At 39.7% G+C, this 27,797-nt stretch overlaps 1 protein-coding gene across 2 annotated transcripts in view; it reads left to right on the top strand.

Annotated features, from left to right (window-relative positions):
- The first annotated feature begins 2,769 nt into the window (after positions 1 to 2,769).
- The window catches only part of NLRX1 (NLR family member X1), a 28,038-nt gene continuing 3,010 nt past the window's right edge, over positions 2,770 to 27,797 (top strand). The window contains exons 1-8 of one of the 2 annotated variants that reach the window (XM_074302366.1): positions 2,770 to 3,029; positions 4,523 to 4,658; positions 5,996 to 6,065; positions 6,425 to 6,513; positions 7,913 to 8,532; positions 9,600 to 10,421; positions 12,805 to 13,400; positions 13,837 to 13,923. In XM_074302366.1, the coding sequence (XP_074158467.1) occupies positions 4,589 to 4,658; positions 5,996 to 6,065; positions 6,425 to 6,513; positions 7,913 to 8,532; positions 9,600 to 10,421; positions 12,805 to 13,400; positions 13,837 to 13,923 (2,354 nt within the window). In that variant the 5' untranslated portion in view covers positions 2,770 to 3,029; positions 4,523 to 4,588. Of the gene's footprint in view, positions 3,030 to 3,659; positions 3,770 to 4,522; positions 4,659 to 5,995; positions 6,066 to 6,424; positions 6,514 to 7,912; positions 8,533 to 9,599; positions 10,422 to 12,804; positions 13,401 to 13,836; positions 13,924 to 27,797 lie in introns of those variants that run through there. The other variant, XM_074302365.1, reaches the window with a different exon arrangement.

Raw genomic sequence — 27,797 nt, forward strand, 5'->3', positions numbered from 1 at the left:
TATTAAATGCCTATTATGCACTAGGCACTGTGCTAAGTACTGGGGATACAAAAGACAAGAATAGTTCTTGCACTCTACCAAAATCTATCTGTAGCTGCTTCATAACTTAGGTGCTGGTTGGTTGTCTTTCCCTCAAGAAGAAGGCTGTGACATCAGGGAGGGAGGCTGGGCAAGGTCACCTGCTGCGCTTTCTCCTCCAGAGCCATTGGGTCCAGTGGCCAGATATAGATCAGGATGACTGGAGATGGCTCTGGATATAGTGGGAGACCTTGGCCCTTTTACACTAAGATCTTTAACAGGTCTCAGTTTGATTGAGGCAACACAAATTCAATGATTAAGGCTAGGTAAGAAATGAGTTAAAGAATGGCCTTTTTTACCTAGTTGAAAAAAAAATCCAATCTGGGAAGGGAAGACCCCCTGGGTTTCTGGACAGAACAAACAATTTCTATTTATTCTCACTCAGAGCCAATCAGGGCCTAAACAATGACAAGCCAGAATCGAGCTGGTGTTTATTGTTGGCCAATCAATGAGAGCCAGAGTGAGTTGGTTTTAAGGCATGGTCCTTAAGAAAGAAACTTAAACCCCCAAGATATCTTAGGATACTTCAATGATCAAAAAATTTTATAGTCCTTTGGGCAAAGCATCTGCAGATAAGGATAAGATATCCTATATGGAGAGAAAGGAGGAAAGAAAGAAAAAAGGAAGGAAGGAACAAAAGAAGAAAGAAAGGAAGAGGAAAAAAGAAAGAAAAAAGGAGAGTGGGAGGAAGAAGGAAAGGAAAGAAAGAAAGAAAAAAGGAAAGAAAGGAAGGAAGGGAGAGGTAAAGAAGGAAGGAGGAAAGAAAGAAAGGGAAAAAAAAGAAAAGAAGGAAAAAGGAAAGAAAAGAGCAAAAGAAAGAAAGGAAGAAAGAAAGAGCTGTGTTGCTCATCTGAGCAGTTCAGCTGAATCCCCAGAATGGCAACTATACTCACAGAGATTGTTGTTTGTCCTTTCTCAGAGAATCATGACATCGGGGAGGTGATACCATGACATGCAAGTGAGTTGGATTTACCAAGAGCTTGATTGACTTGTCCCTGGTCCACTCAACTAAAAAATGCCAGAGGTGAGATCAAATCATTAGAAATATTAATCTGGCAGCTTTGTGAAGGCTGATTTTGAAAGAGGAGAGACTGGTTGCAGAAATACTAGCTAGGGAACTGTGTGTTGCACAAATGGATAGATTACATTTTTATTAGAATCAAATGATTTAATGTATGTAAAGCACTTTGTAAACCTTAACCCTCAAATAGCAATATCTGCTACTGTTATTTATTATATGCATGGGGTCCTTAAGCTGGATATCACCTAATATACTCCTTTTGTCCTTGACCCCCTTCCCTGTCCCACCTCCATAATCTTAGTCATCCCCACCACTTCAATGTTCACCTCCAGGGATGACTTGAATCTCTCTTTAGCACTGACTTCTCTTTGAAGTCCCATACTTGAATCTCAAACCACTTACATGGCATTTCCACCTCGGTTTCCCATTCCCATTAGCACTTCAGACTCAGCAGGGGTAGAACACATTCCTCCTATGTCTCCCCTAAAGACTGCTCTAATGGCAAAATTGTTGTCCACCTTCCCATTGAATCTAGTGAGTTAGCCTTGCTTTCCCTTCTCACCAACCATCAAGTCCTAAAATTTCTAGGTTAAGTCTCCTATCCCTCTTTTCTAATTCCATCATCCTAGCACAGGCCCTGAGTACCAATCTCCTAGACTATTGCAAACACTTCTTAACGGCTTTTCTTTCCTCCTCTTTCATCACTCTCACCCTGCCCATTTCCCCCATTGCTCCCTGGCTTATGAGTGGATTTGGTCATGTCCCTCCTTTGCTGGAAAATCTTTAGAGACTTCCTATTGTTTAATGGAAAGGGTGATTGCCCAAGTGGAATGGCTTTTCATGGTCACTAGCAGATTTTCCTAATTAATACTCCTCCTCCCCCTTCCATTAAATTCTTTTCAATTCAATTCAATCTGCTAGGTACTGGAAATATTGTATTATTAAAAATTATTTTCTTGCTATCTTTTAAAAATGTCAATAACATGGCTCTTTTCAACAATGTGGTAATTCAGGCCGATTCCAATAAATTTGTGATGGAGTCATCCCCATCCAAAGAGAGGACTTATGGGGACTGAATATGGATCATAACATAATATTTTCACTTTTTTTGTTGTTTACTTGTACTGTGTTTTCTTTATCATTTCTTTCCTTTTTGATCTGATTTTTCTTGTGCAGCACGATAATTGTGAAAATATGTACAGAAGAATTGCATGTGTTTTAACATATATTGCATAACTTGCCGCCTAGTGGGAATTGAGGGAGAAAAATTTGGAACGCAAGGTTTTGCAAGGGTGAATGTTGAAAACCATCTTTGCCTGGATTTTGAAAATAAATTTTTTAAAAATGCCAATAGCTCCTATTACTAGAGTGCTTTAAAGTTTACCAAATTACTTTTTTCCACGATATTCTGGGGAGGTAGGTATTTTTATAGTTGAGGAAATGGAGGCTTAGAAAAAAAGTTAAGTAGTTAGTCCAGAATAAAATAACTAGTATCAGAGCTGGGATTTTTGAGCTCCATAATTTAGGAAGGGCTACACAGGGGCTGGCCATTGTTGGATGCAGGAGGACCCTGAAAGCTGTGGGGAAGGTGTGCCTAAGGCAGAGAGCCTCTTTCCCAACCGCGGGCTGGCTCTCTGAGCTCATCCTGTGTTTGCATTGCTCTGCCGTGAGTTGGTGTGAGTATGTAAGTACAGAGTAAATCCCAGCTGTGGGTGGTGGGCGGGCCCCTTCTTCAGCTTATGTGGGCCCTGGGTGTGCCCACTCTTGGGGTGGGGGGACTAAGGAGCAGGAAGCCCCGAGGGCTGAGTTTAGTCACTGTGCTGGGTGGGGAAGGTCAGACCAGAGCAACTGGGGGAGCAACTCCCTCCCTGCTCCTCCTACTCCTGATCCCCTGACCAGGCCTGCAGAGCCAGGTGCATATGCGGCCCAGGTAAGTCCCCTGGTCTGGGACCCGGCGGGTTGAGGCTGAAAGCACCATGTGGTAGTGCCCAGGAGGCACCGCAGGGGCTGGGCACTCAGAATGAGACAGCAGATTGCCTTAGTCTATCCTTGGGTCCACTCCTGCACAGGGTGACATGGAGGGAATTGCTGCTGGGGGTCCCAGAAAGCTCGTCTCAAGCCCTAGACAAGTTAAAGGGGTGAGCTAGAATCTCAGGAGAAGAGGGACCAGAGGGCACAGTTTTCAGGGGCTAGTGGTTGGGGCTAGGAAGCGCGAGGGTCCTCGCCTCTCAGATGCAGGATGGGTGAGATGTCCTGGGAGGAGGGCTGGGGTCAGCTCCCAGGGAAGGACTGACGGCCAGCAGGGATGAGCATGGGTGCCCTCCCCATCCCCCTACGCTCTCCCACCTTCTCATCTCCTTATTTACTTGCTAAGGAGCCATCCACTGATTACTTAATTGGGCTGCTAGGGAGGTGGAGCTACATCAGTACGCTTTCCTCCAGTTCCTGTCGGCAGCGAGAGGAGGAGCAGTGGCTGGGCTGCCGGCTGCACGCCTAACGGCCTATCTTGGTAGTGGAGGCGGAGAGGGGAGGGAACTGGCCAGGAAGTCTTCCCTCCGCTCGGAGGAGCAGGGGACTCTGGGAGCTCTAAGCCCCGGAGCTGACGGTGTTGAGGCTGGGGCTTAACTGCCCCTCACCTACGGGCTGCTTCCCGAGGCTGGGCAGCAGCTGGTAAAGCCTTTATTCTATTCCTGCATCGCTCATCTTCCTGCTCCTCCTACCCTCGATTCCCTTGCTTTTCCCTTCTTTCCTTTCTGCCCCCAGGCATACAGTCCCGAATTTAGGAGTCAGGAAGTGGGGGTGCAACTTGGGGGCATTGGGGCTAGCCCAAGTCATGAAAGGGCTTGGGAAGGTTGGCCCTTTCCTGTTCGAAGCCTGGGCATGGTGGAAAGCTTTTTACTTTATTTTTAGAAGCTGGAGAATTCACTTGGGAGAGTAATTTGGGCCCCAGCAGGGAGACAGAAGGGACCTGAGCACAGCACCTGCTGGGATACTGCCCTTCTATTTTACCCTGTGCCTTCATTCCTTCCCACTCTTTTTATAAGTATGAGTAACAGGAAAGGGACTGGGAGCTCATCCCTTCCCCTTTTTTTATTTAGAACAGGGGGCTGGGATGCTCATCCTTCAGCCCTTCTGTGACCCTCTGGTCTCTAGTGATTCTTAGAATAATTTTTCTTACTCTCTAAGGTCCTTCTAAGCTCCTATTCCAAGTGCTTAGTGAGCATTCTCAGGCTGATGCTTCCTCTAGTCCCTTTGGCTAGTAAGAAGTTGGGGCTCAGAGCTTTCTGAGAAGGGTTCCCAGTTTAGGACAAAGGGATTGGAGTCCTTCCTAGAGGAAAATGGGGGGCTGGTTCCTTAGTGGCTGGGACAGAGAGACTAGGAGTTTGGGAGAGAATCCGCCACTCAGAGATGCTGTCCTTACAGGTTTGGGGAGCTGGAGGAGGATGGAGTGTGGGGCTGTCTCCCTGCTCTGACTAACCACCCTCCACCATGCAGTGGCGAAGTCACTTGCCCTGGACCTCTTGGGGCAGAAAATTGAGGGGCCCATTTTGGCCACCAGGTGAGCAGAAAGTTGGGGGTCTTGTTATTCAGTCTGAGAGTTTTTTATTCCTGTCTCATTCCTTCTGTGGATTCCTTCTGGAGGCCTGGATTCCAAGACCAACTGGTCCTGACCCACTGATAAGTTTAATCATTTTGGACAAATCATTTAATTTCTCTATTTCCTCATCTATAAAGGAAGGAAGGTGGACTATATGATCTCTGTAATCCCTTTCAGTCTTGACATTCAACTTCAATACCATTTAATTCAATAAGCCTGTTATGTTTGAGTCACTGAGCTAGGCAGGTGGAGATATAAAGGCCAAGATGGGGGAAACAATAGGTGAAATGATAAAGAAATATAAAATAAATGTGAAGTACATAAAAAGCAAGAGTAGCTAGGGGGCATATAGAGTGCTGGCTCTAGAGTCAGGAAGACTCATCTTTCTGGGTTCAAATCTGACCTCAGACACTTCCAAGCTGCATGACCCTGAGCAAATCACTTTACCCTGTTTGCCTCAGTTTCCTCATCTATAATATGAGCTAGAGAAGGAAACGGCAAACCTTTCTAGTAGCTATTCCCCAAAACTCCTAAATAGGGTCATGAAAAGTTGGACACAAAAAATAACTGAACAGCAACAACATTTTTATGTATTTCATTAATGTTTTTTTTTCCTTTTTAGAAATATCACTATCAGCCTCCTGTAAAGCATTCCTCCTTTCTCTAATAAAAGGCTTCCCTTGTAACTGTCAACTCTGAAAATAAATGACCAAAAAGCTCACAGAATTTAAAGGCAAAAAGGCTTTTTTATTCCATTGGAGAAGGGAAACTAGATACATGTGCTGGGGTCTGTTCTGATATCCAGGAGCCTACTGCAGGGAGGCTATATACAGTGGGAATTCTGATCACTTTGTAAAGCCCTCCCTCCCTTAAATCCAACTCACTCGCAGGTCATGGTATCACCTGCCTGATGTCATGGTCCTTTTGGAGAATGAAGGACACACGAACAAGACTCATGGCAACGAGGGGTAACAACAACAAGTCTTTCAAAGTAGTTGTACTTTGCAATGTTGTAGTTAATATAAACTTACTTCCCTCTGCATCAGTTCATACGACTCTTTTCCAGGTTTCTCTGAATCCACCTTAGAGGGGCTGCTTTAGGAGTATCAGTTTGGCAGTGATGTGCTTGACCCACTGAAGATAGGAGTGATTCTAGGGCCTAGATCTCCTGTCTGAGTTTCCATTTCTCTGGGCCATTGGGAGATGTCGTTGGGTAGAATGAGATGAGGATTGGAGGGTCATCTCTGGTTTGCATAAGAACAGAGGGTAATATTGTTTTTCTTCTTGTCTCTTTGCAGGTAACCATGGCCAATTTCTCTTCCACTGGAATCAGCCCCTTGAAGCCCAATGTTCTGAATTCCCCTTTAGGTTAGTCCTCAGGATGAAGCAGTTCCCACTTTCTCAATACCTTGACTCTCCCATCTCTTTTCAATCCTCCAACTCTGTTTACTTGATTAGCCCTTTCTGCCTTTGGCTTTCTATGCTCTAGTTCTTGTTATTTTGGCATCTATCCCTTCCAATCCCATCCTTCTACTTGCTTTTTCTCTCAGCCCTTTTTTCCCTGCCCCCATCACATTGTTTCTTTTCCTTCCTATTTCTGGCTCTTTCTGTCTCTGCACTACCAATTCCCCATCTTCCATTTTCTGTCTCCCACACATACTGCAGTCCTTTTCTTTGGCTGGGGATAAAGGACCTCAGACATTATCTCATGCTTTCTCTGTTCTTAGGGCTTTCATCCGATATCAAGGAAATTCTGTGGGTGGCCCAGCTGCTCCAGGGAGGCCTGGGCAGCTGTTCCGCAGTATCCCAGTTATGGGTAAGTAATTTGTGAGGTAGGTCAGTTTTCAAGAGACGAGTCTCCTACAAAGGAGATTGTAACATTAATGGCATCCATCCATCCATCCATCCATCCATCCAATAAAATGGCTATTTGCAATGTTTTATTTGGATACAATGGAGCACAAAACATAGACCTTTCCCTCAGAGAATTTCCACTTTAATAGAATGAATGACATGTACACAAATAAATATAATGCAAATAATACAAATCTGAATTTGACAAATGCTATTTCAGTAGTATAAACAAAAGTGCTACGTGACTAATCTGTCCTTTCATTATTTCTCTTCCAGACGAATTCTGCCATGGTCCCCCACTAATACAGGCCCTCTACCCAGACCTTAATGTTAGTCTATGTTTATTCATGAGAGGGAACCTTGCGTAGTAGGTAGGGGTCTAGACTTGGAGTTCTGAAGACAGGTTAAAATTTGCCTCAGACATATACTAGCTGTTGACCCTGAACAAGTCACTTGAACTCTTAATAACTCAGGCAACTCTCCAAATCTATAAATTACCAATAAGTTGTCAATCTGTACCAGTCACAGTCATACAAAAACAAACATTCATCTAACAAGTACAAAGACTTAAAATTTTGGGATAAAAATTCATTATTTAGTAAAAATTGTTGAAGCAAATGTAAAGCAGTAAGGTAAAAACTGGACAATATCTTACTCCATTTATCAAAATATGGCCAAAATGGATATATGCCCTAGATATAAAGAGAGATGTCACAAAATGAATAAGTTACTTTATTATAAACACCCAAATCAGCTACAAAGGACATTTAAGAAAGATATTATCCTCATCCAGAGAAAGAATTGATAAATATAAATGTGTATAGAATAAGTTTACATATATACCTATCTATGTCTAATAGTAGCCACCTTTACCATTGAAAGTGAGGGGAAAAAAAAGAAATTTATATGATAATTGTATATTTGAAAGAAATAGGAAGTTGTGCATAGTAGATTTGTAGTATGTATAATCATTTTTTTATTTTACTACATTATGGAAATGCTTGTTTTATTCCAGAAGTTAATAAAACAACAAACATCAAACTATATGCACAGCACCATAGATCTAGGACATCTTGGACTCCTGGTTGATTCCCCATTCCCCATCCCAGAGGTTTCTGTTCTGAACAGTCCTGTAGTTCCCCTAATCTCGTTGGTTTTCTTTTACCTGTTGACACCTCTTGTGTCTCTCTGGTCCCCCGAGTCCTTCAGTGACACACTCTGAACCCTCTCTTTGGCTTGCTTGATTCTCCCGCCTGATCCGAATACCTGTCCTGACTCCTAAGATGTACCGGCACCTTCCCCCCAGGTTCCCGATGCCTTTGCTGTTTTCCCTGGCCACCCTTTCCCTGTCTCTTCCCCAGAATCGGTCCATCGGTACCGCCGAATCCTGGGTGAATGGTTCATTCGGTTGCCACGGGAGGAACGCCAGTTTGGGCCAACGTTTTCCCTAGACACAGGCCACGTGGACCCTGTGATTCTGGAAAGCACCCCCGATGAGTTGTTGCGCCCACCTGCTGAGCCTGCCCTGGCACACCCCCATCCTCCTATGGAGCGTCGCTCACTGGCTCTGTCCCAGCTCTTTGACCCTGATGCATGTGGGCGCCGAGTACAGACGGTGGTATTGTATGGAACGGTGGGCACAGGCAAGAGCACCCTAGTTAGAAAAATGGTACTGGACTGGTGTCATGGGAGACTGCCCAGCTTTGAGTTGGTCATTCCTTTCTCCTGCGAGGATCTGTCTGCTCCAGGTCCCACACCCATCTCCCTGTACCAGATGGTGACCCGACGGTACCCCCACCTGAAAGAAGTCCTGCCCCTGCTGGACCGGGCTGGACCCCGGCTGCTGTTTGTGCTCCATGGCATGGAGCGGCTTAACCTGGACTTCCGGATGGAGAGCACGGGGCTGCATGGTGATCCCGAAGTGTCCGCAGTGCCGACCACCATCATAGTTAATCTGCTGCGCAAGTTCCTGTTGCCTGAGGTGGGTGGTCCACACCATCCCACCCTTCAAGTACCACAGGACTTGGGATCTTATTTCTTCTCTGCCCTTTACCTTCAGTGTTTGTGGCTCCTCTGGCTTTTGCCTCTCATTCCCTGACCCTCATATCTTCTGTGATTTCCTCTTTCTTCTTTTTATCCTCCTCTTTCCTGGGCTCATCCATTTCATTCTTCCTATCTGAGCATCTTCTGAACTGAGTCCTTTGTACCAGGGACTTTACAGAAAAAGAGAAGGCAAGTGAATAATGGTGAAAAATACAGGTTTTTGAATTTTTTTCAATTAGCAATTCTATTTTTTCCTTCCTTCCTTCTTTTTGCTTTTCCCACCCCCTTTACTTTCCACTGAGGAAAAAAGCCATTGTAATAAACCTGTATAATCAGGCAAAAGAAATTTCCATTTTGACTATGTCTAAAAAGCATATCTTGTTTTAACTCGAGGATATCATCTCTTGAAGCTAAATATGTTGAAAAATTGGTTCACTGCCTTACGTTTTTCCTGATTTAACATGGCATTTGATGTTTTGCACAAGGGATCGTACTATATTATGCTGAAATGGAGCTGACTGAATCAGTCCTGTTACTGGATTGAAAGGGGTACTTAGTTGCAAAACAAAATGAGAATAGTAAAATGCTTGGGAAGAGAGAAGGATAGTTAGTCGGGCATAGTGACCAAGTTGTGTTGAAGCATTCTGTGAACAAGTACTCCAAATTAAGTTAGTGTTTCCCATTGTTTTGCCTAGAAACAACCTTCTTTCCCCTGGAAAAGCATTTCTTTCAGATTATCAATACCTGCTCCCCCCAACATCAGGTTTTTTGTAGCCTAACAAAAGAGGGGGTCTCAGGTCCCAACTGCAAAATGTTCATGCAGACTTACTGCTGTGACCTTAGACAAGCTCTTTTTTTGGATTGTACCTTTTTATTACCTTTAAATGAGGCATTGACTTTCATGAGGCACAAAATTGGGGTCCTAAAGGTAGAAAGAGCTCAGCTGTTGGGAGGAGGAGGTAGATGAAGAAAGCGGCCTTTCATTGTCATCCCTCTGCCCCGCAGGCCAGCATCCTGGTGACCACCCGGGCCTCGGCGGTGGGCCGCATCCCCACCAAGTACGTGGGTCGCTACGGGGAGATATGCGGCTTCTCCGACACCAATCTGCAGAAGCTGTACTTCCAGCTGCGCCTTAACCAGCCGGCCTGTGGGCCCGGTGCGAGCACAGTGGGCGCTCCCGTCACCCCTGCGCAGAGGGACAACCTGGTGGAAATGCTTTCCCGAAATCTGGAGGGTCACCACCAGATCGCCGCCGCCTGCTTCCTGCCCTCCTACTGCTGGCTGGTGTGCGCCACCCTGTACTTCCTCCATGTGCCCACACCTGTTGGGCAGACCCTGACAGGCATCTACACGAGCTTCCTGAGGCTCAATTTCAGCGGCGAGATACTGGACAGCACCGATCCCTCCCGCACGTCGCTCATGGCCTACGCTGCCCGGACCATGGGCAAACTGGCCTACGAGGGAGTAGCGTCTCGGAAAACCTACTTCTCCGAGAAGGATGTCCGCGAGTGCCTCGAGTCTGGGGTGAAGACTGAAGAAGAGTTTCGCTTACTGCACGTCTTCCGCCGGGATGCCCTCAGGTTTTTCTTGGCACCCTGTGTGGAGTCAGGAAAGCAGGGCACTTTCGTGTTCACAGTGCCCGCCATGCAGGAGTACCTAGCTGCTCTCTACATTGTTCTGGGTGAACGCAAAACAGCCTGGCAACGAGTGGTCAAGGAGGCGGTCGAGCTGGCGGGCCGTGTGGGTGAGGATGTCAGCCTGGTACTGAGTGTGCTAGCCAAGCTGCTGCCCCTCCGCATGCTACCCCTCCTGTTCAACTTACTCAAGGTAACACCTGCCCTCCCTCCGGCCCACCACTTTGGCAGCCAGACTTGGGGATGCAGGGGGGGAAGGGGAAGAATGGAAGGCAGGGAGGAGTCCATTAGGAGATTTTGTTACAGTTGTGTCTGTCCCCTAGAAGACGGAATAAGTGAATCTGGATTCAGATTATCCCCAAGTTTCCCAGGACACCCTCTTTTCTCACAGCTGTGGTTTAGTAGTTCTTATTCTCTACCATGCCCTCTCTAGCCAGACATGAAAATCTCTTTCACCGTAACTTGCGTTTGATGAAGTTGGTAGCTATTTAGAAGTGGCCAGAGCAGGTGGGAGGAATATTTGATCCAGAAACAAGAGGATTTTGATTCAAATCCTAACTCTGATACTTATTAGTTGATGAATTTAGACAAGTTCCTTCCTTGTTGAAGCCTCAGTTTCCTTATCAATAAAATGAAGAGGGGACTAAGGTCCCTTTTAGCTTTAAATGATGTAAGGGCCAGGATCCTAGCTTCAAAGGGATCCCAAGTATGTGGGGAAAAGGTAGAAGGGAGCAATATTACTGGGAAAGAAGGATTGGAGAGTGAGATAGGTGAAGTTTTGGAATGATTCAATTTTGGTTTTATTTTTATATATTTTAAAATTTCTAATAATATCTTTTTTATTTTCAAATACATGCATATTTCAACATTTACCCTTGTAAAATCTTGTGTTCCATATTTTTCTTCCTCCTTTCCTTCCTTCTCCCTCTCCTAGATAACAAGTAATCTAATATAGGTTAGACACGTGCAATTCTTCTAAACATAGTTCTACATTTATCACCCTGCACAAGAAAAATCAGATCAAAAGGGGAAAAATGAGAAAGAAAAAAAAACAAGCAAACAAACAACAAAAAAAGTGAAAATACTGTGCTGTGATCCACATTCAATCCCCATAGTCCTCTTTCTGGATGTGGCTGAACAAGTCATAAGACTATTGGAATTGCCCTGAATCACTTCATTGTTGAAAAGAGCCAAGTCCATCAAGTTGATCATTACAATCTTGTTTCTGTGTACAATATTCTATTCACTTCACTCAGCATCAGTTCATGCTTCCTGAAATCAGCCTGCTGATAATTTCTTACAGAACAATAATATGGAATGACTCAGTTTGGGAAAGAGAAGGTAGATGCTCAAAGGGTTATAAAATCATGCATACCCTTTGACCCAACAATACCACTTTTAGGCATGAATTCTAAAAGGAAGTAAAAAAAAAAAAAAGAAAAGGACCAATGCACAAAAATATTTACAGCAGCTCTTTTATCGGGACAAAGAACTGGAAATTGAGGGGATACCCATTAACTGGGGAATAGCTGAATAAATTGTGGTATGTGATTATAATGGAATATTATTGTTCTGTGAAAGGATGAACAGGATGCTCTCAGAAAAATCTGGAAAGTACTCCATGAGCTCATGCAAAGTAAACTGTACTGTGTACAAATTAATAGAAATGTGGGATGATCAGCTGTGAATGACTTTGTTTTCTCAGCAATATGATGCTTTAAGATTATTCTGAAGGACTTTTGATGAAAAAAGCTATTCATACCTAGGGAAAGAGAAGATAGAGGGTGATCACTTCCATAACATCTATAAATCAGATTAATGTGAAATCTGGGCAATTCTTTACTTAGAAGAAAAAATTGTGCTGTGATGGTAGCAGGAGGGATTGAAGGTAGACTTTAGGAAGTGCTAGTTTCTAACATTACCCTGTTTCCTAGAAATTATTTAGCAAATATGTCTATGTGGAAGATATGAATTATAAGATATGTTTTCTTCCTTGAAGGCATTTATGACCTAGTTGGGTAGAGAAGCCATTTAAGTCAAGGAACTATTTATGGTGTGTAGAACAATTTGTTGGAAACTATCCGAGACATAGAGTTTAGATAAGACATGGTTTCTGTTCTCCTAGGGCTTGAAATCAAGTAATGAGATATATACAGATATTTCATAGGGCCATGAGAGCAGTATAAACAAAATCTTTTATGACTAATCAAGTCTCTCCCTTGAATGAGATAAATCCACTCAATGACTCCCAACACCAAGTCACATCCCTCTGCCTGGTCTTCATGTCCAGAAGCCATCATGGAGAAGAAAAGACTTAGGGGGAATACATATGTGGGGAACTCGGGCACAGCCATGAGCAATGGGTAGTCTGAAAGCTGAGGCCATTTTGGGGGGATGTTGTTGGTAAACTTCATGATGTGGGTATTTAGAATACCTCAAGGTCTCTGAGTTTCTGAGTTCTGTGAGCTTTTCTCCCTCTCTGTCTCTCTCTCTCTTTGCCTCTGTCTTTTTGTCTCTCTGTCTCTGTCTCTGTCTTTCCTGCACATGGTGGCCATTCCCCTTGTTCCCCTTTTCAGGTTGTGCCTCGGGTATTTGGACGGTGGGCAGGCAAAAGTCGAGAAGCAGTAGCCCAGGCCATGGTCCTAGAGATGTTTCGGGAGGAGGACTACTACAACGATGATGTGTTGGACCAGTTGGGAGCCAGTATCCTGGGGGTGGAGGGTCCACGGCGCCATCCCGATGAGCCACCCGATGATGAGGTTTTTGAGCTCTTTCCCATGTTCATGGGTGGATTGCTCTCCTCTCGGAATCGTGTAGTGCTGGCCCAGCTGGGCTGCCCTATCAAGAACATGGATGCCCTGGAAAATGCCCAGGCCATTAAGAAGAAGTTGGTGAAATTGGGGCGTCAAGGCCTGCCTCCTTCAGAGCTTATGGATCACCTTTTCTTTCACTATGAGTTTCAGAACCAGCACTTCTCGGCTGAGGTGCTCAGCAACCTGCACCAGCTCAACCTGGCGGGTGTGCGAATGACGCCCCTTAAGTGTTCTGTGGTGGCTTCAGTGCTGGGCAGTGGGACCCATGCCCTGGATGAGGTTAACCTGGCCTCCTGCCAGCTGGACCCTGCCGGACTACGTACACTAATGCCCGTCTTTTTGCGGGCCCGGAAGCTTGGGTAAGAAATCCCTGTAGTTCTTGGTACTATGTAATCTGGCAGAGAATCAGTGGGTGAGAAGAGAGACTGTCCGTGTAGGGGAGGAAGGGAGACTAGGTCTAAATCCTGTCTGCCAGTGTTACCACTGATTTTTCTTCAGACTTCAGATTCCACATCTGTAAAATGAGATTGTTGGCTGGATGATCTTTAAGGTCCCTTCCAGATGACTGAGATTGTTGGGAGGGAAAATGGGAATGATGGAAGGAAATCTTAGAAAGAAATCTTAGATGTGTAGAAGTAGAGGAAGGAAAGCTGTACTTGGGAAGTCTGAGGAGATGAGAACACAACTGTCAGGTAGAAGGCCAAAGCACTGAAGTGAGGGGTGAGATGAAGTCTGTCCCTGCCCCTGTTCCTTCCCTCTTCCTCATATTCATGGAGTCTCCTCTCTCTGCCGTAGCCTGCAGTTGAACAATCTGGGCCCTGAAGCCTGTAAGGACATCCGAGACCTCCTTTTGCATGACCAATGCCAAGTCACCACCCTTCGGTGAGTGTGTTGAGATCCACTAAGAGCATGTGAGGAGGTTGGCTTTCTCTGGGCCCTGTTTCCTGGTCCCCTCCCCTTCAATTCCTTGAGGATAGGGGCTTTGTCAATATTCAACAGACATTTAATACTTACTGAATACAAAAATTAAAGTAATCCATCTATAGAGCACTTTAGGGTCTACAGCTTTTTTTTTCACAATCTTCTATGTAACTAGTATAAGTATCATCCGTATTTAACAAATAAGGAAGTTAAGGCCAAGAGAAGAGACATCTAGAGTCATATTGACATGCATAATAGTATAAATAAATATTATGTAAAAATTATATATAATATATAAAAATAACAAATATAAATATAAAAATTAAAAATAATATATAATAGTAGTAATAATAAATAAATATATATATTAAATTACATATAATAATAGTAATAATAAATAAATTTTATATATATATATATATATATATATATATATATGTACATTTAGGGAGGCAATGTGGATAGAATAATGGATTTAGAGTCACAGGACCTGGAGTCATGTCCAACCTCTGCTGACCTGGATCTCAATTTTTAAGTTTGTAAAATGAGGCAATGGTGCCAGTTGACCTGTAAAGTGCCTTCAAGGTCTAAATCTGTGATATAAGAATAGAGTGATGGAGGTAAAGGTAATAACTAGATTATTGACCTAGGAAAATTTGAGTATGGAAAGAACATCTTCAACTGAGAAGATTGAAGAATGATGTCTTAAAATGATTTATGTACCTCACATCATCCTTAGGATGGGTCATTGCCCATGATGGTTCTGGGATCAGGTGGCTTTAGTTGTATGGAGGCAGGGAGGAAAGGTACTATCATAAAGTAGAGATTACTGCTGAAAAAAGACTTGAGGTGCTCATACATATGGTGGGTGGACTGAATGAAATGACTAAGTTATGAACATATTGATTTATTAATTCATGGCAACTGCAAAACGAATTGGGACCAAACCTCTTCAGCTTTGGCACTGCACCCCAAATATAGGAGGAGACAAATTTTATAAGCATTGAAAGAAAATAATGGACTATAAGTCAGTTTAGAAGATTAGATAATATGATTTTTATTTGAAGGAAAATAAGGACTTTCTGAATTGGGTGGGATAGAGTAAACAGAAGCAATTCCCTTAAATCAGAAAAAGAGATGTCCCGCTTTTATCCCCCAAGCATCTATATTCAATCAGGAAACAAGGAGACAAGAACTGGTTGATCAGTTTAAGAATGGTTTTCAGATAAGACATATGGATAGCTTGAGATGTATACTCGTGAGAAAACTCCTTGCATCAATCTTTGGATCTGACTAGGTTTCTGGTCAGCATAATGTGGGTCTTTAGTTAAGGTCTCTAAAGGAATAGGTAAGAGGTGGCCATGCAGGATTAGGTTCAAATAAAGTGATAAAGTTTTTTCACAAGGCAGAAATTGGACTAGACTTATAGTTGAAGAGAAAGAGAACTGAACAAGCTCCAAAATTAAGTTACAAGCTGAAGTCAATTATATTCCCTTTAATTTTTGGGGGAAGGGTCAGTTATTTCTCCTATGAATCATTTACCTGTAAGCTAAATCTGCTCCCACTGCATCCAGAGCCATCTCCAGTCGTCCTGATCTGTATCTAATCATTCAACTTATATGGTTCTGGAGGAGAAAGTAAGGCAAAGTAAGACTTTGCAGCTTTTCTCCTTCTTTCAAATCTCTCACTCAAATACCATTCACTTGCATGTTTCCAAGCATATCATATCATCTGCAAAGCATGATAGTTCATTGCCCATATTTCTTTTTCTTCTCTTACTGCTAAAGCTAACATTTCTAGTACTATATTGAATAGAGGTGATAGCAAGTATCCTTGTTTGATTCCTGATTTTATTGGGAAGATTTCTAGCTTATAATCATTGCCTACTAATGGTTTTACATAGATGCTACTTATCTTTTAAAGCAAACTGCTGGATTTTGTCAAAAGATTTTTTTGAATATATTGAGGTAATCATGAGATTTTTGTTGGTTTTGTTATTGATATCTTCCAATTATGCTAAGAGGTTTCCTAATATTGAACCAGTTCTGTGGCATTCCTGGTATAAATCCCAGCTGGTGTACCCTCATGGTCATAAATTGCTTTAATCTCTCTAATAATATTTTATTTAAACTTTTTTTGCATCAACATTCATTAGGAAAATTGGTCTATAATTTTCTTTCTCTGTTTTGGCTTTTCCAGATTTAGATTTCAGCACCATATTTGTGTCATAAAAGAAATTTAGTAGGACACCTTCACTTATTTTTCCAAATAGTTTATATAGTACTGGAATTAATTCTTCTTATAAATGTTTGGTAAATCCATGCGGCCCTGGAAATTTTTTCTTAGGACATTCATTGATGGATTGTTTAATTTCTTTTTTCTAAAATGTGGTTATTTAAGTATTTTACTTCCTTTTCTTTTAATCTGGGCAATTTATATTTTTGCACATGTTCACTCATTTCACTTAGATTGTCAGATTTACTGGTATATAGTTAGGCAAATTAGCTCCTAATCAAAGTTTTTCATTTTTGATACTGGTAATTTGGTTTTCTTTTTTCTTTTAAAAAATCAAATTAACCAACAGTTTATCTATTTATTAGTTCAATAATTTTCTTATTTTGAATTTTCTTAATCTCTGCTGTGATTTTTAGAATTTCTAATTTGGTGTATAATTTGGGATATTTAATTTGTTCTTTTTCTAGCTTTTAAAATTGCATGTCCAATTTATTGATCTGCTTTTTCTCTGTTTTATTCAAGTAAGCATTTAGAGATATAAAATTTCCCTTAAGTACTACTTTGGCTGCATTTCATACATTTTAGCATACTGTCTCATTATTGTCATTCACTTTGATGAAATTATTGATTGTTTCTATGATTTGTTGTTTGACCCACTCATTCTTTAGGATTAGATTATTTAGTTTCCATTTAATTTTTAATCTACCTTTCCTTGGTTCTTTATTACATATAATTTTTATTGCGTCATAATCTAAAAATGATGCATTTAATATTTCTTCCTTTTTGCATTTGACTGTGTTAATACCTTAATACATGGTTAGTTTTTATGTAGGTGCCATGTACTGTTGAGAAAAAGACATATTCATTTCTATCCCCACTCAGTTTTCTCCAGAGGTCTATCATATCTAACTTTTCTATAATCTTTCTCATCTCCCTAACTTCTTTCTTGTTTCTTTTGTGGTTAGATTTATTTAGTTCCAATAGGGAGAGGTTGAGATCCCCACTTGTGCAGCTTTGTTGTCTAATTCTTCCTTAACTCACTTAACTTCTCTAAGAATTTGTATGCTATATCTCTTAGTGTATATTGAGATTGTCTATAGTATCTTTTAGCAAAATGTAGTTTCCTTCCTTGTCTCTTTTAATTGCATCTGTTTTTGCTTTTGCTTTGTTTGAGATCAGGATTACTATTTCTACTTTTTTTTTTTTTTAAATTCTGTGCCAGTTTTTTACCTTTACTCTGTGTGTACAACTGTGTTTCTTGTAAAGAACATATTGTGGAATTTTGGTTTCATTTATGGGAGAATTCTGCTTCTATATTTATGGGAGAGTTTATCCCATTCACATTCACAATTTTGATTACTAAGTGATGTATTTTCCTTAATTTTATTTTCCCCCATTTATACTTTTTTCTCTCTCCTTTCATCTTCTATTTGCTTACCAATGTTTTGCTTCTAACTACTACCTCCTTCAATTTGCTTGCTACCCTCTTTCTCCCTCTCCCTTCCCCCCCTTTTCTTTTCCCTTTCCCCTCCTACTTTCTTATAGGGTAAGATAGCTTTCTTTATCCAATTGAGTATGTATGTTATTTCCTCTTGGAGGCAAATCTGATGAAAATAAGGTTCAAACAATGCTCATTCACTCCCTCTTTCCCTTTACTGTAAAAGGTCTTTCATGCCTCTTCATGTGATATAATTTACCTCATTCTGCCTCTCCCTTTCCTCTTTTCCCAGAACAATCTTTTTTTCACCCCTTAATAAAACTTCTTTTTAAAAATCATCACGTCAAAGGCAGCTTATACCTATAAATATAATTGGTGATTTCAAGCCCAGTGCTTTATCTAGTATGCCTACTAGCTATCTCAAAGTTGTTGTCCAAGCAGTTCTGTTGTTTGTCCTTCCCTTTTGAAGAGGATCAATGACATTATTGGTAATATCTTGACTTGCAAATAAATTGTATTTAAGCAAAGATTAAAACAAGCAGTTGCACAAATTTGTCAGCCTCATTATCTATTCCTCTCTAAATTCTTTCTAAATATAATTTGTCTAATTGCTGAAATAGAGATACAATTCTTAAGAGTTATCATTTTCCCCATGTAGGGAAGTAAACAGTTTAACCTTATCGAATACTATGATTTTTTCTTTTCTATTTATTTTATTTTCCTATTTGAGTCTTGTATTTGAAGATCAAATTTTCTGTTCGCCTCTGTTCTTTTCATCAGGAAAGTTTGAAAATCCCTTATTTCATTGAATATTTCTGTTTTACCCTTGGGGGTTATGCTCAGTTTTTCTGGGTAGGTGATTCTTGGTTGAAACCCAAGCTCCTTTGCTTTTTGGAATATATTCCAAGCTCTCCCTTCCAAGCCCAAGCTCTTTAATGTAGAAGCTGCTAAATCCTGTGTAATCTTGACTGGGGCTTCTTCATATTTGAACTGTGTCCTGATTGCAGTATTTTCTCCATAACCTGATAGTTCTGGAATTTGGCTACATTATTTCTTGGATCATTTGTTTTGGGATCTCTTTTAGGAGGTGATTGGAAGATTATTTCAATGATTATTTTACCCTCTGATTCTAGGATACGAGGGTAATTTTCCTGGATAATTTCTTGCAAGATGTTCAGAATCTTTTCTTATCTTTTTTTTTTTTTTTGTTGTTGTTGTTTTTAAATCATGGCTTTTAGGTAATCCAGTAATTCTTAAATTTATCTCTCCTGAATCTATTATCCAGGGCAGTTGTTTTTTCCAATGAAGTATTTTAAATTTTTTCTATTTTTTCATTTTAAAAAATTTTTGTTTGATTCTTAATGACTTTATGAGACATATGAGAATTTCGGCCAATTCTATTTTTCAAGGAGTTGTTTTCTTTGGCCAGATTTTGTTCTTTCAAGCTACTGACTTTTTTTTTCATAGTTCATTTGTATAACTCTCATTTCTTTTCCTAATTTTTCTTCTACTTCTTTTATTTGATTTTAAAAAATCCTTTTTGAACTCTTTCAAGAGGACTTTTTGGACTTGAGACCAATTCATTTTCCCTTTGAGGCTTCACATATAGGCATTTTGATATTGTTGTCCTCTTCTGAGTCTGTTTTGATCTTCCCTGTCACCAGAGTAGTTTTCTGTATGGTTAGAGGTCTTTTTTGTTTTTTTCCTCTCATTTTAAAAAGTTGAGCTCTGCTTCTGAGGCACAGGAATGCAATGCGCTGGAACCTCACTTGATGATCTGTGCTGTGGCTAAGAACCTCCTGCTAGCTTGCCTGAATACTAAGGCTGCACTGTGCTTTCTTTTTACCCTCAAAAAACAGATCTTTCCTGAAGTCCTTCTAAGTTACCTTGGATTGGAAAATGGTTTCACTTTCTTTTTGTGGATTCTGTCCCTCCAGAATTCTTTTAGAAGCCTGATTTAATGTTGTTCCTGGGGAAAACTGGAACTCATCAAGGTGAATCTTCCTCATTGCAAGCATTCTATCCACTGTGCCATCTAACTGCTCCTATAGAATTGTTCAATGAAAGAAATAATAATAATAATAATAATAGTCAACACTGACTTGACAAGTCCTTTTCAGGGCAGCTCATCTACCTGTGGTGTTCATTTGCTTTGCCCAATTCTTACCTGTAGCTCCAAGAAGCTGCCAGACTCCAGGAAACCATCTTGATAGTCTAAACCAGGTGGAGGTAACTGATGACCCTCAAATCTGTCAGTGAATTAGGGGGTGTCTATTCCAATTATTGTTATAATGGTTTTGTGGAGTGTTTAGAGCTTGAAACTAAGGTCAGTCACTGCATCCAGGGCTATAACCAAGAGTCTTGATTTTTTTTTTCCTTCCACTGGACTTTGATGACCTAGAAATAGAGAATGAGGCTGACAAATTTGTGCAACTGCTTGTTTTAATCCTTGCTTAAATCCAATTTATTTGCAAGTCAAGATACCACCAATAATGTCATTGATCCTCTTCAAAAAGGAAAGACAAACTACAGAACTGCTTTTGACAACTACTTTGAGGTAGCTAGAAGGCATAGTAGATAAAGCACTGGGCTTGAAGTTACCAATCCCTGAGTTCAAATCCATTCTCAGAAACTCCCTACTTGTATAACCTTGGGCAATTAACTACCTCTGCCATTGGAGAAGAAAATGGCAAACCACTCCAGTTGTCCAGGCAAACCTTATGGACAAAGGTCACTTTGGTCACAGAGTCAACAAGACTGAAACCGCTGAACAAGAACAAAACTAGCAAAGGAGAATTGTTTCTAGTGCAAAACTTCATTAATCTTCTCCAGCATTCTAAACTTTTTGGTTGTAGCTTTTTAGCAGTTTTCAGATTGGCTACATTTTCCCCTTAGAAATCTTTAGAGGTAGCAGAGCTGAGAAACAATAATAAACATGTCACCTGATAAAGATTTTCTTGCATTTTACAAAGAAACAAAAACACAGACAAACTCATACATGCTAACCTCATCTCCTACTGAAAATCAAAACCTTTAATATGCTTCCAAATTTGGGACCCATTTGGATTTTTATATATTTTAGCATAATTTGAGAGCTCTGTCTTTTAGTTACTCTCTCTATTTTTTTGTATGGGAAGTGCTAGGCCAACAAGAATTTCCCTAACACACTCTTTTTCTGGTCTCATATCAAAATAAATTTTATCCAAGAGGAAATCCTTTGGTATTTTACTATTATTGGAACTCATTTTCTTAAAGGGAGTAATGCTTCCTCAACCTTCAGGATGGGGGTAAATCATTCTTAGCAGTGTGAAGGCAAACATTCCACAGTAATGTTAGGGTACACCTTACCTTAACTCAGAAGAATTTGAAATTGAGAAGGGGGAGTCTGACCTCAAGGGAAGTCTTCTGCAAAAAATTTCTTTGGTGAAAGACCATTATTCTTTTTTTTTTTTTTTTCCTCTTTCATTCCCCAAGCAAGTTATAGTTAAGAAAGGATATATTTATGTATAAATATGTAGATATATACATACACATACATAACACACACACCCCTTCCCAATACCCCCCCACACACATTACACACACATATCCTTCCCATCCCAGCTGACTCTTTGCTTTAATTTTGCTCCTTAACTTGCCTTGCTATTACTTAACCTCCCCTCACCCATGGATCCCCCCTTGTCTTCTTCCCCAACCCTTTGTTTCCCTGTGAAAGATTAACTGGGGTATTCCATAGAGTTTTTTCTCTTGATCTGCCTGACTATGGCTTGACCTGGCTGACACCTTTCCCCCCAACTCTATGGCATGTAGATTGATTGAATTGATTGAGGAAACAAAGATTTGAGCTTCTGAGTCTATCAGTTTATTAAGTGATGAATGCCAATTACAGAACAAATCAGGACCAAGCCTCCTCTCAGCTTTGGCACTGGACTCCATAAATGGGGGGAAACAAATTTTTAAGCATTAAAAGAAAACAATTAACAGGATATAAGTCAGCATAGAAGATTAGGTAATCTGGTTTCTAATTGGAGGAAAGATAAGAGGCCTTCTGAGTTGGATGGGGTAGAGCAAATAGGAGAATTTCTCTGAAATCAGAAAAAGAGGTTTCCCATTCCTTTTCCATCTCTAATTCCTTAGCCAAGTGTCTGGATTCAATCAAAGGGACAAGGAAACAGGAATTGATTGATCATTATGGAGCCAGTTTTCAGATAAGACATTTGGATTTTTTTTGAGATGTATATTTGTGAGAAAACTCCTTGCATTAATCTTTGGATCTAATTGGGTTTCTGAACAGCTTAACTAGGTCCTTAGTTAAATAAGCAACTGGTAGAGGTGGTCCAGCTTCCCAGTAATGCAGGACTAGGTTGAAACAATGCAATAAAGTTTTTTCACAAGTCAGAAATTGGGCTAGACTCATAACTGAACAGAAAGTAAACTGAACTACCTCCAAAATGAAGTCACAATGAAGTGTCAGTGTGATTCACTCGATGCCCACAGTTCTATCATATGCAAATATTCAGAAAACGTTAAGGGAGAAGGGAGGATTCTGACTGGCTAATTTTTTTTTTTCATTTTTGGGGGAGGATTCGCTTTAAAATTCACTTTGCATAATCATTTATTTTTCCAAATACATGTAAAGATAGTTTTCAACATTCACCTTGTGCTCCAAAATTTTCTCCCTCCCTTCTTTTCTTCTTTCCCGAGGTAGCAAGCAACCTGATATAGGTTAAACACATGTAATTCTTCTAACCATATTTCCATATTCATCATACTGCACAAGAAAAATCAGATCAAAAGGGAAAACAACCATGAGAAGGGAAAAAAACAACAAGCAAACAAACAACAACAATAACAACAAAAAGGTAAAAATACTCTGCTTTGATCCACATTCAGTTTCTTTAGTTGTCTCTCTGCATGTGGGTAGCACTTTCCATCACAAGTCTATTAGAATTGCCTTGAATTACTTCATTGTTGAAAAGAGCCAAGTGCATCACAGTTGATCATAACATAATCTTGTTGTTACTATGTACAGTGTTCTCTTGGCTCTGCTTACTTCATTCAGCATCAGTTAATATGTCTTTTCAGGCTTTTCTGAAATCACTGGTTGTCTTAAAAAATTATTTATTTTATAAAATTAACTAAAATTTATTTTTTTTTCCTTCCACCTCTCACCACTCCCTACTGAAAAAAGAAAGAACAGAACTCTTGTTACAAATATACATAGTTGAGCAAAAAAAATAATAATAAATTTCCCACATTGTTCATGTCCAAGAATTTATTTGTTTCAATATGCACACTGAGTCTATTTTTGGAGGTCTTTCTGTTAGGAGGTGGGTAGTATGTTTTATCCTGAGTCCTCTGGAATCATATTGGTTGTTGCATTAATATTATTATTCTAAAATTATTTTCCTGGTTTTGTTCACTTCACTCTGTAACAGTTCATTTAAATCTTCCACGGTTTCTCTGAAACTTTTCATCATTTTTTTCTAGCACAATGATATTCCATCACATACATAAGTCATAATTTTTTCATCCATTCCTCAATTGATCAGCATCCCCTGATTTTTCAGTTCTTTGCCATCACAAAACGAATTGTGGTGAATAGTTTTGTACATAGGGATCATTTTTCTCTTTCTTTAATCTCTTTGGGGTAGAGGTGTACTAGTGGCATTTCTTAGCACATAAGGCAAATTGTGAACCCCCAGGACCCTGGCACAACTAGACCAGCCCACCTTAGATCAGTGGGTAAGTCACAAGCACTTGATGCCCTGGTTTAGAATGCCAGTGTCCAGGCCTCTGGCCCCAGTGCAAGAAGCTTGAGAAGAAGCCTTCTGTGCTCCAGGAACAGAGCTTAACTTTAAAAGTCACAAAATAAGCTAAAAAACAGGTAAGAAACAGAAAAGGGCCTTGACAGAAAAATTTGCAAAGCCCTTGGGAAGGCTAAAACCCAAACTCAGAGAAGAACAATACTGTCAAAATGCCTACATGTCAAAGCTCAAAGGGCAATATCAACTGATTTTAGGCCCAAAAATTCCTCTTAGAAGAACTCAAAAAGGATTTTTAAAATCAAGAGAGACACTACTGAGTCTGTATCCCAAAGAGATCATTAAAAAGAGAAAAGGACCTACATGTACAAAAATGTTTGTAATGCTTGTACACTTTTTGTAGTAGCAAGGAACTGGAAACTGAATATATAACCATCAGTTGGGGAATGGCTGAATGAGTTATGAATATAATATAATACTATTATTCTATAAGAAACTATCAACAAGATGATTTCAGAAAATCCTTGAGAGACTTATTTGAAGTACTGCTGAGTAAAATGAATAGAACCAAGAGAATATTGTACACAGCAACAAGATTATGTGATAATCAACTGTGATGGATGTGGCTCTTTTCAGCAATGAAGTGATTCAGGTGAATTCTCATGGACTTGTGATGGAGAGAACATCTGCATCCAAAAAGAAGACTATAAGGGCTGAATGTATACCACAACATAGTATTTTCACCTTTTGTTGTTGTTTGCTTGCTTGTTTTTCTTTCTCATTTTTTTCTTTTTGATCTAATTTTTCTTGTGCAGCATTATAAATGTGGAAATATATTTATCAGATTTGCACTTGTTTAACCTATATTGGATTACTTGGTATCTAAGGGAGGGGGAGGTAGAGAAGGAGGGAAAAAATATGGAACACAAGGTTTTGCAAGGGTGAATGTTGAAAACTATCTTTTCATGTATTTTGAAAAATAAAAAGCTATTATAAAAAAATCAAGAGAGATAGAAGAAAAACTGGGAAAAGAAATGAATTATGCAAGGGAATTATGCAAAAAGAGAAAAGACTTTTCTCATAAATTTGAATCAGATCTTTACTTATATATTTTAATAATAATATTAATAGTAAGTTTTAATATCATATGATGATCTTGACCCAAACATCCTAGAGAACGAAGTCATGTGGGCCTAGTGGGGCTGGAAGCATTGCTAATAAATAATAAAGTTCATGTAGATGATGGAATTCCAGCTAAGCTATTAAAATTCCAAAAAATAATGTTAAAATACTTGACTCATATCAGCAAATTTAGAAAGCTCAACCGTGGCCTCAGGATTGGAAAAGTTTAATTTATATCCCAGTCCTAAAGAAGAGCAATTCCAAACAATGTGCAAATTACTGAATAATTGTACTCAATCATATTGAAGAGGAAGAGGAACTAGAGACTAAATTCCCAATATTCTTTGGGATTATGGAGAAAATAAGGGAGCTTCAGAAAAAAAAATCTACTTCTGCTTCATTGACTACACTAAAGCTTTTGACTGTGGGGATTCATAACAAAATGTGGCAAATTTTCAAAGGCAGAGTATCAGATCTTACTCATCTTTTAAGGATCTTCTATTTAGGCTAAGAAACAACAGTTAGAACCAAATATGGAACAATTAATTGGTTTAAGATCAGAAAAGGAATATGACAAGACTATATAATGTCACCTTATTTATTTAATTTATAAGTAGAGTACATCATTAGAAATGTCAGGCTAGATGAATCAAAAGCCAGAATTCAGGTTGCCAGAAAAATATAAAAAAACCTCAGATGTATGAACCATACCACTCTGGCAGAAAGTGAAGAAAAATTAATAAGTCTTTTAATGAGCATAAAAGAGAAGACTATAAAAGCTGACTTGAACTTGGGATAGAAATTGCCATCTGTATCCAGAGAGAGAACTAGAGAGACTGAATGTGGATCAAAGCAAAGTATTTTCACCTTTTTTGTTTGTACTTGTTTTTTTGCTTCTTTTTTCTCATATTTTTTCCCATTTGGTTTGATTTTTCTTACACAGCATGACAAATATGGAAATATGTTTAAAAGTATTGCACATTTTTTTTTAATTTTTTTATTATATATATACATATTTTTATAATATTATCCCTTGTATTCATTTTTCCAAATTACCCCCCCTCCCTCTATTCCCTCCCCCCGATGACAGGCAATCCCATACATTTTACATGTGTTACAATATAGTCTAGGTACAATACATGTGTGTGAATATCATTTTCTTGTTGCACAATAAACATTAGAATCCGAAGGTACATGCAACCTGGGCAGACAGATAATAGTGCTAACAGTTTACATTCACTTCCCAGTGTTTCTTCTCTGGGTGTAGCCACCTCTGTCCATCATTGATCAACTGGAAGTGAGTTGGATCTTCTTTATGTTGAAGATTTCCACTTCCATCAGAATACATCCTCATACAGTATTGTTGTTGAAGTGTGCAGTGATCTTCTGGTTCTGCTCATTTCACTCAGCATCAGTTGATTTAAGTCTCTCCAGGTCTCTCTGTATTCCTCCTGCTGGTCATTTCTTACAGAGCAATAATATTCCATAACCTTCATATACCACAATTTACCCAACCATTCTCCAATTGATGGACATCCATTCATCTTCCAGTTTCTAGCTACAACAAAAAGAGCTGCCACAAACATTTTGGCACATATATGTCTCTTTCCGCTCTTTAGTATTTCTTTGGGATATAATCCCAGTAGTAGCGCTGCTGGGTCAAAGGGTATGCACAGTTTGATAACTTTTTGGGCATAATTCCAGATTGCTCTCCAGAATGGCTGGATTCTTTCGCAACTCCACCAGCAATGTATTAGTGTCCCAATTTCCCCACATCCCCTCCAACATTTATCATTATTTGTTCCTGTCATCTTAGCCAATCTGACAGGTGTGTAGTGGTATCTCAGAGTGGTCTTAATTTGCATTTCTCTGATCAGTAGTGATTTGGAACACTCTTTCATGTGAATGGATATAGTTTCAATTTCTCCCTCTGAGAATTGTCTGTTCATATCCTTTGACCATTTATCGATTGGAGAATGGTTCGGTTTCTTATAAATTATGGTCAGTTCTCTATATATTTTGGAAATGAGACCTTTGTCAGAACCTTTGTTTTTAAAAATATTTTCCCAATTTGTTACTTCTCTTCTAATCTTGTTTGCATTAGTATTATTTGTACAGAAACTTTTTAGTTTGATGTAATCAAAATCTTCTATTTTGTGATCAATAATGATCTCTAGTTCTCCTCTGGTCATAAATTCCTTCCTCCTCCACAAGTCTGAGAGGTAGATTATCCTCTGTTCCTCTAATCTATTTATTATCTCCCTCTTTATGCCTAAATCATGGACCCATTTTGATCTTATCTTGGTATATGGTGTTAAGTGTGGATCCATATCTAATTTCTGCCATACTAATTTCCAGTTTTCCCAACAGTTTTTTCCGAATAATGAATTTTTATCCCTAATGTTGGAAAGTATTGCACATTTTTAACCTATACCAGATTGCTGTCTTGGGGAGGTGGGAAGTAAGTAAGGGAGGGAAAAAAATCTTAAGTCTTAACAAAGTCTTAACAAAAATGAGTGCTAAATACTGTCTTTAGGTGTATTTGGAAGAATGAAATATTATTGAAGGGAAAAAAAGTTGCTTGAAGCTTAACATTCAAAAAACCAAACCAAAATAAAACAAAACCCAGCTAAGATTATGGCAAATGGAAAATATAAGGAGAAGAAATGGAAGCAGGGTCAGATTTTATATTCTTAGTCTCAAAGATCACAACCAACAGTGACTGCAGCCATGAAAAGACATTTGCTCCTTGGAAAGAAAGTTATGGCAAATCTGTACAGCATACTAAAAAGCAGAAATATTGCTTGCTGACAATGGTCTGTGTAGTCAAAGTGATAGTTTTTTCAGTAGCAATGTATGGTTGTTGAACTGGGCTATAAGAAAAGCTGAGTGCCACAAAATCATGCTTTCAAATTGTAATGTTGGAGAAGACTTTTTAGATACCCTTAGACAGCAAAGAGATAAAATCAATCAATACTTAAAGAAATTAATTCAGACTATACACTGAAAGGTCTAATACTAAAGCTGATGCTTAAATGCTTTGGCCACCTAATGAGAATACAGGACTTATTGGCAAAGACCTTAATGCTTGAAAAGATGAAAGGCAACAGGAGAAGGGGTCAGTAGAAGATGAGATAGATTGAGTGAATGAGTCATGGAAGCAATGCTCATGAGCTTGGACAGAATTTGGAAATATAGTGGAAGAAAGAAGTATAGTCCATAGGGTCACAAAGAATTACACAGGACTGAACAACAAAGTTTTACCATAGCATCTA

This window comes from Sminthopsis crassicaudata, chromosome 3 (assembly GCF_048593235.1).
Source record: "Sminthopsis crassicaudata isolate SCR6 chromosome 3, ASM4859323v1, whole genome shotgun sequence".
NCBI classification, from domain to species: domain Eukaryota; kingdom Metazoa; phylum Chordata; class Mammalia; order Dasyuromorphia; family Dasyuridae; genus Sminthopsis; species Sminthopsis crassicaudata.